General features: G+C 38.9%; 1 protein-coding gene across 3 annotated transcripts in view; it reads right to left on the reverse strand.

The window, feature by feature from the left end:
- Nucleotides 1-21,530, reverse strand: part of LOC104094747 (uncharacterized) — a 101,611-nt gene extending 80,081 nt beyond the window's left edge. For 2 of the 3 annotated variants that reach the window (XM_070177762.1, XM_070177763.1), the window contains exon 1: nucleotides 21,130-21,530. In XM_070177762.1, the coding sequence (XP_070033863.1) occupies nucleotides 21,130-21,454 (325 nt within the window). In that variant the 5' untranslated portion in view covers nucleotides 21,455-21,530. Of the gene's footprint in view, nucleotides 1-19,959; nucleotides 20,383-21,129 lie in introns of those variants that run through there. The other variant, XM_009600726.4, reaches the window with a different exon arrangement.
- Between the last annotated feature and the right edge of the window lie 245 nt (nucleotides 21,531-21,775).

Below are 21,775 nucleotides of genomic sequence, written 5' to 3' on the forward strand. Positions count from 1 at the left end.
AGTGAACCCGGCCGAGCAAGCCTAATAGATATTGTCTACCCAAATAACCCATGATCAAGAAAAGACAAGATTTCATAAATTATACAGTAGGAGTCTCAAAATACATATTTCTTATAGTTCAAGTGGAACAAGTGATCAAACGCAACATGACTTGTTTAACATTCCCAACACCTATATACAAACCACTTAGTGTCTACGGAGCCTCTAAATATACAAAAGAGAGTAAAGATGGTACCGGAAACAAGGCCCCAACTATACCTCAAAAAGAAACCATAATATAAATAAAAGGTACAATACATGACCCCAGAATGAAATGGGGCTCACCGAGTTCGCTGAGAAGAGGATGGAGCACTATCTGAGATCCGCATTGTCTGCTATGTAACCACCTGCATCCATTTAAATATGCAGCGCCCCCGGCAAAAGGGACGCTAGTACCGTCGAATAGCACTAGTATGTATAGCTAAACACCAACTCAATAGAATGAATAATAATATAAGAGGAGCAGACAAGAATTCAATAAGGGCTTCAAATAAATAATAAAATAACAAGTTAAGGATCATATACATTCTCAAGCCAATTTCCATATTACTAGGTTGGGTGACCTTTAGTACCGATGTTCCACAATTCACAATACCTCCGTGTTCTTACACGAAGTATGATCTCGGCCCTATCGGCTAGGCCGCCTCGTTGGGGACATTACCACAATTCCATTTACAATACCACCGTGTTCTTACACGGAGTCCGATCTCGGCCCGATCGGCTAGGCTGCCTTGTTGGAGATGTTACCACAATTCCATTCACAATACCACCATGTTCTTACACGGAGTCCGATCTCGGCCCGATCGGCTAGGCCGCCTCGTTGGAGACGTTACCACAATTTTAATCATCTCACATCATACTTCTTTCATGTACTTTCGATTCATTGACACTAGTGATTACGATTACAAAGTCATTCTTGGCACTTGGCCGTATTTCATAGTTCCAGACCCTTTTTCCCACATTCAATATCATTATCAAAATCATTAAGGCTCCCCATTCAAGGCATTAAATTCACGTATGAGCTGTCTGGGAATCTTAGGCACATAGAGGCTTTTCATACAATTTGGCATAACAACCTTTATTTCAATCTTGACATGAAGTCTTAACATCCCTAACACGTATTCCACATTTTGAACATATTCTCAAATGGCAAGATGACATGATGAAGCATTTAGCATAAACATTGAACTTACATCCTTCAACACAAATACATTAAAAATCGTCAATTCTATAATGATCAAGAACTTACTCCGATTAAATGAACACCATGGGATTCGATTCTAAGAAGAAGGGGGGTTTAGCCAACATACCTCAATTGAGCTTCTTAAAACTCTAAAACGTTCGAGAATATTTGCAACTTCAATCTATTTTAGCAATATAACAAAATTGAACCAAAATTAGAAAGATGAACATGGTTTTAGCTCATTTGAGCATATTATCAAACACTAGGTGTGCATCAATGTTTTAAGGCTCTTTTGTAGAAAATTCCATCATTTCCCAACCCACTCTCTACCATTATTAGCTCACAATCTTCACACATACTACAAGGATACATGCATGCAAGGTAAGCACTCCCATCCCCATGAATTACCTCACTAATGGCCCATTCTAGTTACATTTTAAAATTAAGAGTTTGGGTGATAGAATCTTACCTCTTAGGAAGAAGACCTAGGTTCCTCTCTTGATAATCTTCAAGATTTAAGTGAGAATTTAAGAGCAATTTGATGAAGATCACTTCTCCCTCTAGGACCCTCTCTCTCTCACTCTAGAAATATAAGAAAATATGCTCAAAATGGTCCGTGGGTGTGTTTTAACAAAATAGGGTCGGGTTTAAAACCCCAAAAAGGAAGCTCCGGAACAGGTTCTGCGATCGCATAACCAATATGCAGACCGCATATCGGTCGCATAATTGTAGACCAAAATGGCCAAAAACATTGTTCGTGTCTGCGGTCACTATGTGACCCGCATAATTGTTCTGCGGTCGCATAATGCATCGCAGAACAGTTATGCGGTCGCATAGTCGACCACATAATTGCTCCCAGACTGACCCAAATATTGCCTCACTCTGCGGCCATTATGTGATCCGCAGAGTAATTCTACGGTCGCATAATAGACCGGAGAAACGCGTAATCCTGCCAAAAATTTTCCTTTACTTTCTGATGCATTGTTCAACCCAAAAAGTCCAAACCGCGGCGAGCAAGCTCTCCGCGAATAATTTCTATAATACACAATACGTAAAACTAATTCGGTACCACGAAATATTATTAACATTATTTTGCAAAATTTTACGGGGGCTTACATTCTCCCCCACTTAGGATCATTCATCCTCGAATGAGGGTAAAAATTTGTTATTAGCATCTTGTGCAATTCAGTTTTCATACCACATGCCAGCAGCCCCAAATCCGACTAACTCCCTAAATTCTCAAAAATTTCGCCAGAGTTTCGTTTGTAACTAGGCCTATCAACTTGTCAGAGAGCCCCAGAAACACACTTACAAACATGTATAGAACCCAACGACATAGCATAACTCATAACCACACCAACCGTGGCCTCATGTAAACAACATATAATCAAAAGGAGCATCTTTACATTAACTAATCAAGTGGTACAAAATTCTTAGGTGACAGGTTCATAAAAGAAAGGATTACATAACTATTCAAACAAGTGAGGATACTTCTTCTTCTTCTCTTCTTCGGTCTCCCACGTGGCCTCTTTAACTTGCTGGTTTCGCCATAACACTTTCAAGGAGGCAATTTCTTTATTCCTCAACTTTCAGATTTGCCTATCAAGAATGGCAATTGGAATCTCTTCATATGACAATTCTTCATTAACCTCAATGGTCTCAACCGGAATAATGAGTGTCGGATCTCCAACTACTTTCTTCAACATAGACACATGAAACACCGGGTGTACTAATGACATCTCAGGTGGTAGCTAAAGCTCGTACGCCACCTCACTGATCCTCTGAATAATTTTGTACGGCCTGACATATCTCGGACTCAATTTCCCCTTTTTCCCTAACCGTATAATACCCTTCATGGGGAAAACCTTCAAGAATACCCAATAATATTCTTTGAACTCTAAGTCTCTGCGACGAACATCCGAATAGGATTTTTGATGACTCTGAGCAGTTTTCAACCGCTCTTTTATGATCTTAACTTTTTCCATAGCCTGATGTACAAGGTCTGGCCCTAGGCTTCCCCAATCTCAAACCACCCAATGGGAGATCTACATTTCCTACCATATAATGCCTCAAATGGTGCCATCTGGATACTTGCATGAAAGTTGTTATTATAAGCAAACTCTATGTGTGACAAATGATCATCCCAGGTACCCTTGAAATCAAGAACACAAGAACGCAACATGTCCTCGAGCGTCTGAATAGTCTGCTCTGCTTGCCCGCCTGTCTGTGGATGGAAAGTTGTACTAAGATTCACCTGAGTACCCAAACCTTGCTGAACTTTCCTCCAAAAATTAGCCGTGAACTGAGCCCCTCGATCGGAAATGATAGAAACTGGAGTGCCATGTAGCCTGACTATTTCATTGATATACAACTAAGCATACTGTTCCGCTGTGTCGGTAGATTTAACTGGCAAGAAGTGTGCTGATTTCGTGAGTCGGTCCACGATCACCCAAATTGAGTCAAACTTGCGCGGAGTGCGTGGTAATCCTACCATAAAATCCATATTAATCATCTCCTACTTCCACATTGGAATTTCTATGTTTTGTGCTAACCCACCAGGCCGTTGATGTTCGGCCTTCACTTGCTGACAGTTCGGGCACCTTGCCACAAAGTCCGCCACATTCCTTTTCATTTCATTCCACCAATAGACTTCCTTGAGGTCGTGATACATCTTCGTAGAACCTGGATGCACGGAATACTTAGAAGCGTGAGCTTTGGTCATGATTCTTTCCTGGAGACCATCTACATTCGGAACACATAGTCGCCCTTGGTACCTTAGTGTACAATCATCCATGCTAAGAGCAAAAGCCGTAATCTTATGTTTTTGAATCCCCTCCTTCAATTGCACCAAAAATGGATCGTTGTATTGCTTCTCTTTGACTTCCACCATAATCGATGATTCAGCCCTATTTTGCACAATTACCCCTCCTTCATTAGAGTCCGTAAGATGAACTCCCAAACTAGACAATCGATAGACTTCCTTGGCCAATGACCTTTGGTATACCTCCAAGTGTGCTAAACTACCCATAGATTTCCGGCTAAGAGCAGCCACCACAACATTGGCTTTCCCCGGGTGATATAGAATATCAATGTCATAATCCTTGAGTAACTCAAGCCATCTTCTCTGCCTCAGATTCAGTTCCTTTTGTTTGAAAATATATTGAAGACTCTTGTGGTCCGTGAATACATCCACATGGACCCCATACAAATAGTGACGCCAAATTTTCAATGCAAAAACCACCGCCGCAAGTTCTAAGTCATGTGTTGGATAATTCTTTTCATGATTCTTGAGTTGCCTAAAAGCATATGCTATAACTTTGCCGTGTTGCATTAACACACACCCAAGCCCAATTCTTGAAATATCACAATATACCACAAATTCATTTGTACCCTCTGGCAAGGTCAACACCGACGTTGTAGTCAATCTCAATTTCAACTCCTGGAAGCTCATTTTACAAGCATCAGACCATTGGAACTTAACTGCTTTCTGAGTCAATTTAGTCAACGGAGAGGCAAGAGTAGAGAACCCCTCCACAAACTTCATGTAATACCCTGCTAAGCCCAAGAAACTGTGAATTTCGGTGGGCGTTGTAGGTCTAGGCCAATTCTTTACTACTGAAATCTTTTGAGGATCAACCTTGATTCCTTCTCTAGAGACAACATGACCCAAGAATGTGACAGATTTGAGGCAAAATTCACACTTTGAAAATTTCGCATACAATTATTGGTGCTGATGAAGAGTCTGCAACACTGCCCTGAGATGATCGGCATGGTCCTCCCGACCTCCTGAATACACAAGAATATCATCAATGAACACTATCACAAAGGAGTCCACGAAAGGCTTGAAAACCCGATTCATAAGATCCATGAAAGCCGCTGGGGAGTTTGTTAGCCCAAAAGACATCACCAGAAATTCAAAATGCCCATACCGGGTCCTAAAAGCTATTTTCGGAATATCCTGCTCCCTGATCTTCAATTGGTGATACCCGGATCGTAAATCAATTTTGGAGAAGTATTTAGCACCCTGTAACTAATCAAACAAATCATCTATTCTTGGTAGTGGGTATTTGTTTTTTATTGTGACTTTGTTGAGCTGCCGGTAGTCAATACACATCCTCAATGACTCATCTTTCTTCCTCACAAAGAGAACCGGTGTGCCCCATGGCGACATACTCGGTCGGATGAATCCCTTTTCTAACAAATTCTTCAACTGTTCCTTTAGTTCCTTCAATTCTGCTGGTGCCATTCTGTAGGGCGGAATAAATATAGGATGCGTGCCTGGCATCACATCAATCCCAAAGTCAATCTCCCTGTCCGGCGGAATCCCAGGGAGCTCATCAGGAAAGACCTCCGAAAATTCATTCACAACTGGCACAGATTCGAGTGTAGGTGCCTCAGCAGTGGTGTCTGTAACCCGGACCAAGTGATAGATACACCCCTTGTTAATCATTTTTGTGGCTTTAAGGTAAGAAATAAACCTACATTTTGGCATCACGTTATCCCCCTTCCACTCAACAACTGGCTCACTAGGAAATTCAAACCTCACAGTTCTAGTTCGGAAGTCGAGCTTAGCAAAACATGAATAGAGCCAATCCATTCCCATAATTACATCAAAATCAACCATCCCTAATTCAATGAGACCGGCCACGGTGTCCCGACCACGCACCGTGATGACATAACCCCTATAAACTCATACGGCCACAATAGACTCGCCAACCGGAGTAGATACAGAGAACGGCTCAAGAAGTTATTCCGGTTCTATCCCAAATTCCATAGAAACAAAAGGGGTAACATAGGACAAGGTGGAACCAGGATCAATAAGAGCATATACATCATGAGTTTGGACAGTCAATATTCCCATGACGACATCTGGAGAAGCCTCTGCACTCTGGCGACCACTCATAGCATAGAAACGGCTGGGTCCTCCTGAACTCTATGCACCACCCCTAGCTGCACCACGCCCTGCTGGTGCTGGTGTACCTCGAGCTGGAGGGGGTGCTGAAGATGTAGCAGCTGTAGAATTGGATGGCTGTGTTGTGCCCCTGCCCACACCCTGGCGGGATGAATGTCACTCCTTATTAATATGACCCCTCAATCCACATCCGTAACATATAGGTAAGTCTATATAGCAGAACCCCGAGTGCATCTTCCCACACCTGGGGCATGGGGGCCTCCGCTGCTGCGGGAATCTCCTTCCTGATTGGCCCTGATGGTGGGGTCCCCTGCTACCCTGATTGGGCCTGAAGTGACTCCCCTGCTGCTGACCGTGCCCCGCTGGTGGTGCACTGGCTGAAGACTGAGCATGAGACTGGGTTGGCCCTGATGACCCTCCCCCGAAAGTTGATCTTCCCCCACCAAATGAATCATCAAAGTTGCCCGCGGACCGGGCCTTGCTGGTACCCTCTCGATCCCTCCTATTCTTCAACTTACGGTCCTCTATAGCTTGAGCAAATGCTACAATTTTCCCATAGTTCATGTCTGAATTCAATTCAGCTGTAGCGGCCCCATTGATAACCAATGGGCTAAGGCCCTGCACAAACCAGCGCACTCTAGCCTCCATAGTAGGTAACATGAGAATGGCATATTTGGACAAGCATGTGAACTCCATATGATACTCCCACACACTCCTACTCCCTTGCTTAAGATTCTCAAATTCTGTTGCACGGGCTGCCCTAGTCTCGGCAGGTAAGAAATGGTCCATAAAGGCATCCGCAAACTCACTCCATCTCGCTGGAGGGCTCCCCTCCTCCCGAGAGTCCTCCTACAGCTCAAAACAAGAATATTCCATCCCCTTCAGGCAGTAGGCGGCCAACTCTACTCCCTCCATCTCAGTAGCGCGCATAACCCGGAGAGTCTTATGCATCTCATCAATGAATTCCTGTGGGTCCTCCTCGGGATTAGCACCAGTGAACACTGGAGGATCCAACTGCAAAAATCTGTTCACCCTAGAAATAGTATAATCCCCTTGCTGGCTAGAAGATGTGGGTGCAACATTCGACCTTTGGGCCTGAGAAACCACAATCTGAGTCAGCATCTGAATAGCTCCCCTAAGATCCCCATCAGAAATACCAGAGCTGGAAGCTGAGGCTGGAGGTGGAATCGGAATGCCAGATGGAGGAACCGTCGCACCCTCAGTAGGTGTAGGAACTGGTGTGTCTTGGAACGGTGTAGTGGAATCGGGTAGTATAGTAGTCAGGGGATTATCCTCACCCCTCGGGTGTTCACCCACTTCATTATATAAAGGGTCAACTTCCACTTCTAAGGTGGCGTTGGCTCCTTGTCCAGTTCTTGCTCTCTTCTTAGGTGCCATATACTGAAAGTTAAAGGAATGCACGAGTTAGAGGAGGAACAGTTACATAATTAGTTTCATCGCACGATCCAGAATATCAAAGAAGGGTATTGTTCCTAAATGTCCAAGTAGCCTCCAACTTATAGATGTGGTCGAAACCACATCGATAAGAAGGACTCTACCATACACGGCTCCAAGACATCCTAGGACACTTTAAAACCTTAGGATCTGATACCAAGTTTGTCACGCCCCAACCTCGGGAAGCGTGATAGGCGCTCAACCGAGTGAACCCGGCCGAGCAAGCCTAATAGATACTGTCTACCCAAATAACCCATGATCAAGAAAAGACATGATTTCATAAATTATACAGTAGGAGTCTCAAAATACATATTTCTTATAGTTCAAGTGGAACAAGTGATCAAACGCAACATGACTTGTTTAACATTCCCAATACCCATATACAGCCCACATAGTATCTACGGAGCCTCTAAAGATACAAAAGAGAGTAAAGATGGTGCCGGAAATAAGGCCCCGGCTATACCTCAAAAAGTGACCATAATATAAATAAAAGGTACAATACATGACCCCGGAATGAAATGGGACTCACCGAGTCCGCTGAGAAGAGGATGCAACACTATCTAAGATCCGCACTGTCTGCTATGTAACCACCTGCATCCATTTAAAGATGCAGCACCCCCGGCAAAAGGGACGTTAGTACCGTCGAATAGCACTAGTATGTATAGCTAAACACCAACTCAATAGAATGAATAATAATACAAGAGGAACAGACAATAATTCAATAAGGGCTTCAAATAAATAATAAAACAACAAGTTAAGGATCATATACATTTTCAAGCCAATTTCCATATTACTAGGTTGGGTGACCTTTAGTACCGATGTTCCACAATTCATAATACCTCCATGTTCTTACACGAAGTCCGATCTCGGCCCGATCATCTAGGCCGCATCGTTGGAGACGTTACCACGATTCCATTCACAATACCATCATATTCTTACACGGAGTCCGATCTCGGCCCGATCGGCTAGGCCGCCTCGTTGGAGACATTACCACAATTCCATTCACAATACCACCTTGTTCTTACACGGAGTCTGATCTCGGCCCGATCGGCTAGGCCGCCTCGTTGGAGACGTTACCACAATTTCAATCATCTCACATCGTACTTCTTTCATGTACTTTCGATTCGTTGACACTAGTGATTACAATTACAAAGTCATTCTTGGCACTTGGCCGTATTTCATAGTTCCAAACCCATTTTCCCTCATTCAATATCATTATCAAAATTAATAAGGCTCCCCATTCAAGGCATTAAATTCACGTATGAGCTGTCTAGGAATCTTAGGCACATAGAGGCTTTTCATACAATTTGGCATAACAACCGTTTTTTCAATCTTGACATGAAGTCTTAACATCCCTAATACATATTCCACATTTTAAACATATTTTCAAATGGCAAGATGACATGATGAAGCATTTAGCATAAATATTGAACTTACATCCTTCAACATAAATACGTTAAAAATTGTCAATTCTATAATGATCAAGAACTTACTCCGATTATATGAACACCGTGGGATTTGATTCTAAGAAGAAGGGGGGTTTAGCCAACATACCTCAATTGAGCTTCTTAAAACTCTAAGACGTTCGGGAATATTAGCAACTTCAATCTATTTTAGCAATATAACAAAATTGAACCAAAATTAGGAAGATGAACATGGTTTTAGCTCATTTGAGCATATTATCAAACACTAGGTGTGCATCAATGTTTTAAGGCTCTTTTGTGGAAGATTCCATCATTTCCCAACCCACTCTCTACCATTATTAGCTCACAATATTCCCACATACTACAAGGATACATGCATGCAAGGTAAGCACTCACATCCCCATGAATTACCTCACTAATGGCTCATTGTAGTTATATTTTAAAATTAAGAGTTTGGGTGATAGAATCTTACTTCTTAGGAAGAAGACCTAGGTTCCTCCCTTGATAATCTTCAAGATTTAAGTGAGAATTGAAGAGCAATTTGATGAAGATCACTTCTCCCTCTAGGACCCTCTCTCTCTCACTCTAGAAATATCAAAAAATATGCTCAAAATGGTCCATGGGGTGTGTTTTAAAGAAATAGGGTCGGGTTTAAAACCCCAAAAATAAAGCTCCGCAATAGGTTCTGCGATCGCATAAACAATATACGGACCGCATATCGGTCGCATAATTGCAGACCAAAATGGCCAAAAAAACTGTCTATGTCTGCGGTCACTATGCGAACCGCATAATTGTTCTGCGGTCGCATAATGCACTGCAGAACAGTTATGCGGTCGCATAGTCGACCGCATAATTGCTCCCAGACTGACCCAAAAATTGCCTCACTCTGCGGCCATTATACGGTCCGCAGAGTGATTCTGTGGTCGTATAATGGACCGCAGAAATACGTAATCCTGCCAAATATTTTTCTTTACTTTTCGATGCATTGTTCAACCCAAAAAGTCGACTTGCTCGCCGCGAAGAATTTCTATAATACACAACACGTAAAATCAATTCGGCACCACAAAATATTATTAACATTATTTTGAAAAATTTTACGGGGCCTTACAGTTACTTACCTCGAACAAGTCGAATCCAATATCGAGCAAGCTAAAAAATGCTTCGGAAATTCCACTATGCGCGTATCAACCTCCGAACGCCTTCTTATCTCCTCAATTCCAAGCCAAACGATTCGAAACTAGTCAAACAATGTATAAATTAATCAAAATATACTCAAATGCTTACAATTTAACAATTTACAAAAATTTCCAACTCCGCTCGAAAAATTGACAGTGGGGCCCACGTCTCAGAATCCGACGAAACTCACAAAATCCGACAACTCATTCAATTGCGAGTTCAATCATACTAATTTTACTCAAATCCGACTCCGAATCGATGTTCAAATCTTGAAAAATTATTTTATGGAATTGTAGAAATTTTCTCCAATTTCTCTTGAAAAATCAATAATCTAACACCGAAAACGAAGATTAATTCATGGAATATAATCGCAAGAGAGTCAAGAAGACTTACCCCAAGTTGTGTGGTAAAATTTGCCACTAAAAATCGCTCAAACCGAGCTCCCCAACTCTTTTTTGTCAAAAATGGCAAAACCTTTCGTTTATAGGGATTTTAATGTTCGAACGCCACAGGTGGCGTGGGGCGCTACCTATGGCCCAGTTTTCAGAACATCAAAATTCCCAGCGCCAGGGCTACCATCCCACGCTACCCTGGGCGCTAGCGATAGGAAATAATTCTTTTCCAACACGGAAATGGGCATAACTCTCTCATACAATATTCGAAATCGACGATTCTTTTTACTATGGCTCCGTAATTTTAATACGAATCTAATGATTCAATAAAAACTTAATTTGGAGCTTATTTTGTTAATGTGATACCACTTATGCTTGAAGAAATAACGTCGAAACATTCTAGAAATATCCAAATTAAATTCTGGTATTCATCCGAAATCCACCCGAGGCCCTCGAGACCTTAACCAAATATACCAACAAGTCCTAAAACATCATAAGAACTTAGTCGATGCCTCAAATCATATCAAACAATACGAAAAACACTAATCACACCCCAATTCAAATTTAAATGAAACTATCGAATTCCAACTTCTACCTTCAATGATGAAACCTATCAAATCAAGTACGATTGACTTCAAATTTTGTACACAGGTCATAAACAACATAACAGACCTATTAAAATTTCTAGAATTGGATTCCAACCCCGATATCAAAAAGTCAACTCCCGGTCAAACTTCCAAACCTTCCATTTCCAACTTTCGTTATTTCAAGCCAAAATCAACTACGGACTTCCAAATAAATATCCAGACATACTCCTAAGTCCAAAATCACCATATATAGCTATTGGAGCCATCAAAACTCCATTCCGGAGTCGTTTGCATAAAAGTCAAATTTCAGTCAACTCTTTTCATTTAAGCGTCTAAACAAGGATTGTTCTTTTAATTTAATCCTGAATCATCCAAAAACCAAAGCCGATAATTTACATTGGTCAAAATACATTACATGAAGTTACTTAAGACTTCAAATAGTTGAACGGGATGTAAATACTCAAAACGAACGGTTGGATCATTACCTTTGGCAAGTTCTTTAAGCTTATTCCCAAAACTCAAATTTAAGACAATTTAAACGTGAAAGATATCATCCATCCCGCTATATGGTATTAACGATGATGCTTCTATATCGTTGATTCCATAGTGGGTTCAATTGGAGAACAATCAATAAATTAAAAGAAAATAATAAAAGCTGGTGTTTCATTGTGTGAATCGAAAGAAAGAGTTCGTATTTAACGGGTAAACTGAGAGTTTATTTCTTAGAAAGACAAAATTGCTTAATAGAGTCACTTACCATTTAATGTCCAATATACAATTTGGACCACATCTTTTTAGGTAAACCATCTCTTTCTTTGAATTTGCATAGTTCTCGACTTGAGATCCAAGTGACTCCCATTTTGTTTTTAAAAACAATTGTATATGCAATAGCTATATACTAGTTTCCTATTCACTTGATGGAATAGCATGATTTAGTACTATCTTTATTTTACCAATCTTATTAAATTATTCACAAATCACGAGGGATTGAAATATTGCGATATTAAATTATTTTATTTGTCTTTGTTAAATTATTTGTAAGTTATGACGGAATGATTTGGTACTATCTTCGTTACCTATCTTGTTTAATGGTTCACAAGTGTCATGGCGACCGAGGTATTTTGCCTTCATGATTTTTTACAATGTTGAAATTAAGAAAATAACTTTTTAGATCTTTTATGCGTAAAAGATAGATATGTTATGTGTAAAAACAAATCTCGCATGTATAAAGAAAAAGATTGGTTCATAAAACTAAAAAAAAGTTTATAATGGGCCACAAAACCATTTGACCCCGACAGATAATGGACTTAGTTTTATCTTTGTTCAACGTATCTTTGTCAATTATTCCAAATCTGTCAAAAATGGTACTGACAACAAGATGTCCTTACTCTAAACACTCTTCCATCTAATCTGCGTACCAGGGGAAATCTACTGAGCATTTGTATCCACCATCGCTAAAAGCCCAAGTTCGACATAGAGTGAGACCCAAGCAACAGCTTACAACATTCCTCTAATCCAAATCATGGTCCATTAACCAGTAAGAATTGCACCCATTTACGTAGAAATTAGTTTTACCATTAACAAAGAACTAAGTCCATTAATTTCTCTCCACAAAATTCTCTGTTGTAATTGACCCACAAGTCCTCGAATGATAAATAGAGAAAGCAAGAAACAATCCGAAGCCAATGACTGGATAAAACAGGCCACCATTTCTTGCTAGTGTTCTGTTGACAGATGATTTAACGAACCAACCAAAATGGGGAAAATCATAGAGCTGAAAAAATAGCTTTCTGATAGAGTAGCGATTTTGAGGCAATGTTTTCCCCCAAAATAGGGATAAACCATAAAATTTCTTAGAGGGAAAAAAATAATGGCTATTCACATTAATTTGTAATGCACTTATTGGAAATGACCACATTTGAAAGAAAGTGCAGTGCAGTAGCACGTTCAAATGATAAACTCAGAGAAGGTTACTAATTGAGATGTTTTAGTCAATTATTTTTACGAAGACCTCTAGATACATCCGTCCATATGTGTGAAACCATGATGCATGGTTATGTTGGGAAAAATAATAATTCCGTCCAAAAATAATATTCACGAAAAATAATAATAACGCAAGAGAGTAACAATGACACCAACTCTTTTAACGAGGTAAATACAATACTCGAGCGGAGCAATATTACCACTATAATGTTACAACCTAGTAGTGTCAAGAGACTACTACAATTTTGAAAGAAATAACACTCTTTATTTAAAATATCTCACTACAATATTACTGCCACTCGCTATTTATCTCAGAGACAACAATCTGTGGATTACTCTCACTACTTTGCTTTCTACTTAGCTTCTCTTTGTTTTTTGGTGTGTTTCAAAAGAGAAATGGAGCCTCTTATTTATAGAAAACACTTGCCTACCATTAGACTAATCACATTTATTATTTGCAATTTGCAGTGCAAATTGCCATTGGTTGAAACACGTTTTTGTGACTTAGTCGCCCAACTTGCCAATTTTTTTCAGCAACCCTACTTGCAACTTTTTCCAACTTTTTCTTTATTTCTTTTAGATAGGTCCACAAATCTCCCCCTTAATTTTGAATTTTCTGGGTCATTTCAAGTCTTGATCTCAACCTTTAAAAATCTTCAAACTTGAGAGGCTTTGTGAAGATATCTGCAACTTGATCATGAGATCTCACATACTTGAGCTCGACTTCTTTCTTGGCAATGCATTCTCTGATGAAGTGATATCTTGTATCTATATGCTTGCTTTGATCATGATACACCGAATTCTTGACAAGTGTTTATGTGGATTTGTTGTCAATACAAATATCGATAGCTTCAATTTGTGGCAAATTGAGCTCCTTCAATAATCTTCTCAGCCAAATAGCATGACACATACAAGATGTTGCTGCTACATATTCAGCTTCACAAGTCGAGAGAGTAACAATTGATTGTTTCTTTGAACTCCAAGAAATAACAGAATCACCCAAGAAAAACACAAAACCAGTTGTGCCTTTTCTATCATCAATATCTCTCACATAATCACTATCACAAAATCAAAATCAATAGAACAAGAATAAAATAGCCCAAAGTCAATCGTACCTTTTTAGGTAACGAAGAATTCTTCTAGTGACTTTCAAATGGGTGGAGGTAGGAGCTTCCATGAAGCGGCTTACTACGCCAACTGCAAAGAGTATATCTGGCCTGGTACAAGTCAAGTACCTTAAACTTCCCACAAGACTTTTGAAAAATATGGGATCAACATTTTCTCCTTCATCAAACTTGGACAATTTTGTCCCATTCTCTATCGGTGTATTCACGGGGTTGCAATCGAGCATGTTGAACTTCTTCAAGATCTCCTTCGTATAGCTTTGTGGAAATATAAAAATTCCATCCTTCATCTGCTTCACTTCTAGGCCCAGGTAGTATGACATGAGCCCTACGTCTGTCATCTCGAACTCACGGGATATATCTTTCTTAAAAACTTCAAATAAACTTGGATTATTATCCGTGAAAATAAGATCATCAGCATAAAGACAAACAAGCAAGATATCTCCATTAGTATGAACTTTAAGGTAAAGAGCATATTCATGGAGATAACGAGTAAACCCATTGTCTTGAAAATACTTGTCGATGCAACTATTTCATGCTCGTGGGGCTTGCTTCAATCCATATAAAACTTTCTTCAACTGTAACACTTTATCTTTATGGTTTTTGACTACGAAGCCCAATGGTTGTTCAACATAGACTTCTTCTTTAAGATAGCCATTCAAAAAGACTGACTTGACGTCTAGTAGATAGATCTTCCACTTCATTTGCGCTGCCAAAGAGATCAGCAAATGAACCGTCTCCATGCGGGCAACAGGTGCATAAACTTCTTCATAGTCAATTCCTTACCTTTGCTTGTAGCCTTTAGCCACAAGTCGTGCCTTGTATCTCTCCACGTCTCCATCAGTATTCTTCTTTATCTTGTATACCCATTTTACTCCAATTGCACGTTGACCCTTGGGAAGAGTTGTTAACTCCCAAGTGTTGTTCTTCTCTATTGACTCGATCTCCTCCTCCATGGCTTGTCTCCACCTTTTGTCTATAACAGCTTCATAAAAGTTTATTGGTTCACTCTCAGCAAAGAGACAATATAAAAAATCCAAATTAGTAACTTCTTTTGTGCCATCATAGAGCTCTTGAATGCTCCTTGTCTTTTGCGGTTGCTCATTTGAACTTTGTTGAGAAGAAGTAGATGCAACATTGATTGGAGAAGAAGGTGAAGTTGTATCCTGCACAAGTTCCACGGTCTCTGGTTCTTCTTCATTGCCAAAGTATGGAAGAAAATCATATGACGTTTCTTCCTGAGCTTCTCAATTCCATGCCAATTCTTCATCAAATTCAACATCAAGACTCACCACCATCTTGCCGCTACTTGGGTTGTATAGCTTGTAGCCTTTTGAACTCGTATCATAGCCAACAAACACATGCTTGACACTTCGATCGTCAAGCTTCACTCTCCCTTGATGTGGCACATGAGCATAGGAATGCTCCCAAAGATTCTCAAGTGCTTGACACTTGGCTTTCTTCCACTGCATGCTTCTTGAGGGGTTTGATCTCTAACATTCCTTGTTGGAGACTTGTTGTTCAAATAAACTGCACAAGATACAACTTATGCCCAAAATTCCTTGGGCATACTTTTAGCTTTTAACATACATCTAGCCATATTAAGAATTAATCGTTCGATTCTTTCTCTCTGTAATTCTATTTTGTTGGGGGTGAATAAGGCACTGTTAGAGGGCGACGAATTCCATGAAATTGACAAAAGTCATTAAATTTTTTTGAAGTGAATTCTCCTCCTCTATCGGACCTTAAAGCTTTTATTTCATAGCCACTTTCTTTTTCTACAAGTACTTTAAACGTTTTAAAAGCAGCAAAAACTTCAGATTTTTGGTTCAAGAAATAAACCCAAGTCTTTATACTAAAGTCATCAATGAAGAGTAGAAAGTATTTACTTTTACCAAAGGAAGGTGGATTGATTGGCCCACATATATCAGTGTGAACAAGCTAGAGCGGTTTGATTGATGTTGACATGGACTCCTTTGAAAAACTCCTCCTTGTATATTTTCTAAGAAGACAAGCTTCACACAATTGATTGGGATGGTTGATTGATGGTATCACATTCACCATGTTCTCTATTCCCATTGATTTGAGCGCTTCAAAATTCAAGTGCCCAAATCGCATGTGCCAACACCATGATTCATCTTGCACATTAGCCTTCAAACACTTTGCATTAATTGTATTAAGATTCAGAGAAAATAATCTATTCTTTGTCATATGTACTTTAGCAATTAGAATTCCACTTGAATCTCTAAACCAAAGATGCATATTTTTCAGGTAGATGTCATATTCCTTTTCAAGAAGTTGACCCAAACTCAAAATATTACTTTTTAATTTTGGCACATAATAAACATCTTGAATTAGCTTGTGACTACCATCTTTACAAGATATCAGAATCGTACCTATCCCTTCAATTTGAATCTTTGAGGCATATCCAAAGGACACATTACCTCTCACCGTGTTATTGATCTCCACAAATTTCTCTTTGCATCCTCACATATGATTGCTTGCTCCATTGTCCAAATACCACGAGCTGCAATCATCCATGTCTTCTTCCTTGAGTGCTATCAACAATGTTGACTTATATTCTTCTTTCTTGTCATCAACAAGGTTAGTTTTTTCTTCAATATTGCTACGACATTCCCAAGAGTAATGGCCAAATTTATGACAATTATAACACTCAATTTTTTATTTGTCATACCTTTGTCCATTATTTTCTTGGTAGTAGCCACGTCCTCTTCCTCCTCTATGTCCACGACCACGAGTTTTGAATGTCTGGTGGATTTTAACTTCATTGTTGAAGTTGTTACCGTTACTTCTTCCTCTTCCATGACCGCTACGGCCTCGTCTCCGTCCATTCCCTCGATAGCTCTTTTCACCTCCATAATCCTTGAAGGATACCTCAGTTTTAAGAAATTGCTCCAATGGCACTTCTTGTCTCCTTTTGTTCTTTTTTTCGTGAGCCTGTAAAGAGCCCTCCAACTGCTCTACCATAATAGAGTCTAAATCTTTAGACTCCTCAATAGCACACACCACAAAAGCAAATTTAGGTGTTAAAGTGCGAAGGATCTTTTCTACCACACGGACATCTTCTATATCCTCCTCGTATCTTCTTAGTTGATTTACAATAGCATTCACTTTCACTATTAGAAATCCGGTAAAAACCGACCAACGTTGGTCGGTAATGGCCAAAAATCGACCAAAACGCGATCATTTACTTGTGGACGGTATTTTTGTGGTCGGAAAGGAATACCGACCAAAGTTGGTTACTGACCAACTTTGGTCGGTCAATTAAATTTAAAAAATAAAATATTGCAAAAAAAAAAAACCGACCAAAGTTGGTCGATTTTTTCCGACCACTGTTGGTCGGTATTTTAATTATGTAATAAAAAGATTCACCATCTGGAATCGAACCGTGGTCTGTACTGTGGCAGGATACAATTCTACCACTAGACCATTGGTACATTTTATTTTAAGACTGTCTTTTATTTGATTTATACTCTTTAATTGTATTTTCGCACAAAAATAACCGACCAATCGCTTTTATTAAAAAGTAAAATTACTGACCAAAGTTGGTCGATTTTTTTAAATGAACCGCCGAATTAACCGACCAATTTTGGTCGGTTTTTTTAATATTAATTTTTATTTATATTAATTGAAAAACCGACCAAAGTTGGTTGGTTTCTTGAAACATAAATTTTGCGGGACTCAAAAATAGTTTTTCGCATTTTTGCGCTAAAGAAAACGGACCAAAGTTGGTCGGTTTCGTAAAAAAAAAAAATTAAAAAAAAATATTTTGAAAAACCGACCAACTTTGGTCGGTTTTTTGACCGACTAAAGTTGGTCGGTCAACCTTGGTCGGTTTTTGTCGAATTTCTAGTAGTATTTTGAACAATAATCCGAAATGCATTCGGATTCTTTCATTTTTAAAACTTCATAATCAGCCCTTAGAGTTTGAAGTTTTACCTTCCTTACCTTGTCAACTCTTTCAAGAGAATTTTGTAAAATCCCCCAAGCTTCCTTTGAGGTGGTAGCATCTGCCACTTTCTCAAATATGGCATCATCCAAACATTGGTGGATGAGCGTGAGGGCTTGTTGATCCTTCTTCCTCGTCTTTGCCAAGACCTCTTTTTCATTTTGAGGCAAAGTTTCCTCATTATCGGGTTTTGCATACCCTCTGTCTACGATTTTTCATACATCCCGAGAGTCAAGAATGGCTTTCATACGTAGACATCATTTCTCATAATTAAATTTTATGAGACGGGGGTACTGAAAAGACATCGTACCATTATTTGTCATGGCTCTGATACCACGTTGTTGGGAAAAAAATAAAAATTTCGCCCAGAAATAACATCCACGGAAAATAATAATAATAACACAAGAGAGTAACAGTGACACCAACTCTTTTAACAAGGTAAATACAATACCTGAGCGGAGCAATATTACCACTATAATATTACAACTTAGTTATGTCAAGAGACTACTACAATTTTGAAAGAAATAATATTTTTTATTTAAAATATCTCACTACAATAATACTGCCACTCACTATTTATCTTACAGACAACAATCTGTGGATTATTCTCACTGCTTTATTTTCTACTTAGCTTCTCTTTATTTTTTGGTGTGTTTCAAAAGAGAAATAGAGCCTCTTATGTATAGAAAAAGCTTGCCTACAATTAGACCAATCATATTTATTCTTTGCGGTTTGCATTGCAAATTGGCATCGGTTGAAATACGTTTTTGTGACTTGGCTGCCCAACTTGCCAATTTTTTTCAGCAACCCAACTTGCAACTTTTTCCTAACTTTTTCTTTATTTCTTTTAGATGGTCCACGGGTTAGAGGTGTTAAAAGGAGCCTTGTAGTTCAAAAAATCACATGAAAGAAATGGTAATGAAAGACCTTTAATTTCTTAGAATCTGTGAAACTTAGCCAAAATAAATTAAAGTACAACGAAAGAAAAATACCCATAAAGCCGATATAAACTAAATGAGGTTATGTCAATTATCTACGCTCGTCCAAAATTTGCTAGAGATGATCATATCAATCTTGTCGGCGAATTTATAATGTCAATAGATAAAATTTAGATAGATTTTTAAGTTAGAGAATTTATCGAAATGTGACAAGGCTAAATATATGGAACAAATTAGATATTAAGGATTCATATATTGCCCGCCCTAGCTAATTTTCGGTTGAAGAATAGTTGTTGATTAAGTTTAACATCTTTTCTAGTTTCTAGCTACAGAATGCTGGCTTACCGAGCATAAGTATCCAGCGATCAGAAAAAATAAGTTACTCTTCGTTTTTAGTAGATAAAAAGTAGTAGCTAGCGTCGTGTGCATTGCAAGCACACAGACAAGCACACAGTAATAGCTAGCGTTGTGTGCATTATTTCCGCAGTTGGTTTCTATTTTAAAAAAAATTTGACTGAAATTGTAATTATAATCGGCTTACTTAATCTTAGAGACTAAGTGCCATCACGACGACTGTGGTGAAATTTTGGATCGTGACACCTATGCTCCAAAGAAGCTAAATATTGGTGCACTTAGGTGAATACTGAATTATTTATCTAGAGGAGCAGAGATCAATTCCTACTCATTAGTGCACCCATATGATAAAAATTCTAGAATATTGATAACACAGCACACGAAGAAGCATGCTAAAGAAATCAGAGCATCACACGAAGAAGCATGCTTAAGACATAATTAAATAATCGATCTATGTAACAGTTTAAATATATATGATTAATTGGTAACACAATTCTAGTTTCTAACTAGAGAATGCTGGCTTTCCGAGCATAAGTATTCAGCGATCAGAAATAAGTTACTTTTCGTTTTTAGTAGATAAAAAGTAGTAGCTAGCGTCGTGTGCATTGTATGCACACAGACAGATTACATTATTAAAAAGCATAATTATTACAAAACATAAGAGTACGTAACATGCCTCACTTATTTACTACTACTACTAAACACCGGAAGTAGAAAAAGCAGTGTACTTCCATTTGATGAGGCGATAATTTTAGGGCAACCATTTCTTCAAGGTGCAGCCTCAACAGGACAGGTCATTTTGCCCTCGCGACAGTATTCCATGCAGCAGTTGAACCTCCTCTCATCTGCATCATTAACAGATAAATAAAACAGATGAAGAGAGGCATATTAGGTAAAAATAGCACGGGCTAGTCAGTTTTCGGACCGAAATATAGTCAGTGTTTGCAAAGTCATTGAAAAATAGCCACTATTTTGCTGAAACACGGAAAGTTCCAGCATAATATACTGGAGATTGGTGCACTTGTGTATGAATTTCCAGCATATTATACTGGAACTCCAGCACACAGAAAGTTTCAATATATTGTCGATTGGGGCACCTTTGTATGAACTTCCAACATATTATGCTGGAACTCCAGTATATTATGATGGAGTTCCAGTATTATGCTGGAAGTTCATATGTAAAAAATTCGAACTTCGGTATATTATGCTGGAATATTTTTTGGATTTTGAATAATGTTTTCGTTCAAATTTATCTTTACATGAAAAGTAACTAAATTTCTATTACTTTTGAAACTGTGACTATTTTTCAATTACGACCTATAAATCTGGCTATTTTTGATTGCACCCTTTTATGCTACTATTAATTTTAAATAACAAAGATATAAAGCCCGTAAAGGTTGTGTGCTTTCTAACAACTTAATTAATCTTTTAGATGATATTATAACACATTACTTCAACATCATACCAAAGAAATAAACTAGCTAGGCTCGAGTTCACCGCACATGAAGATGCATGCTAAAGACACAATTAAATAATCGATCTCTATATATATGATTGGTAATGTAATTCAAGAGAGGGAGAGAGATATATACCATAATTCAACAGGAACTCAGAGCAGTAGCCAAGGGCACATCCAACATCATACTGGTTGTATGCAGTCTCACCTATTATGCCCTTAGTTTCAGCTATATTGGCCTCATCTTGGACAGCGCACTTAAACAAACATTGAGCTGCACAAATGGCTGCTTTTGCAGGTGGCAACCCCCTGCATCCATATAAACATTTTATTAAGCAGAAAGGGCTAATAGAGTTATCTTCAGTTGTTTTAATTTCATGATTAGCAGCCATGAAATGCTCCGAAAACAGAAGCATTGCAAGCATCAGTACTGCAAGCACTTTCTCAACCTTCCCTGCCATTGAGTTTTTTTAATGCTTATCTCAAGGTTAATTAGTTAATACTGTGTTTTCTTATTTGTTGATGCAAAAACGAGGACCTCTTAGGAGCTATTTATAGTGGAAACGTCTTAGCATAAGAAAGGGGAAGTCGCACATTTCTCCCCATCACGTGCCTTCATCCCTTCTACATACGTACAATTTGCAAACGTCATGAAACACCACGTAGGCAATGACCTCATGCAAACAAATTTAAGATTACGTAAACTTCAATTATGACATATTATCGCAGCCTATAATTCTTGGATATAATTTTGTTTTCTTTCAAACAGGCACCCCTTTCGC

Source organism: Nicotiana tomentosiformis, chromosome 6, assembly GCF_000390325.3.
Source record: "Nicotiana tomentosiformis chromosome 6, ASM39032v3, whole genome shotgun sequence".
NCBI classification, from domain to species: Eukaryota; Viridiplantae; Streptophyta; class Magnoliopsida; order Solanales; family Solanaceae; genus Nicotiana; species Nicotiana tomentosiformis.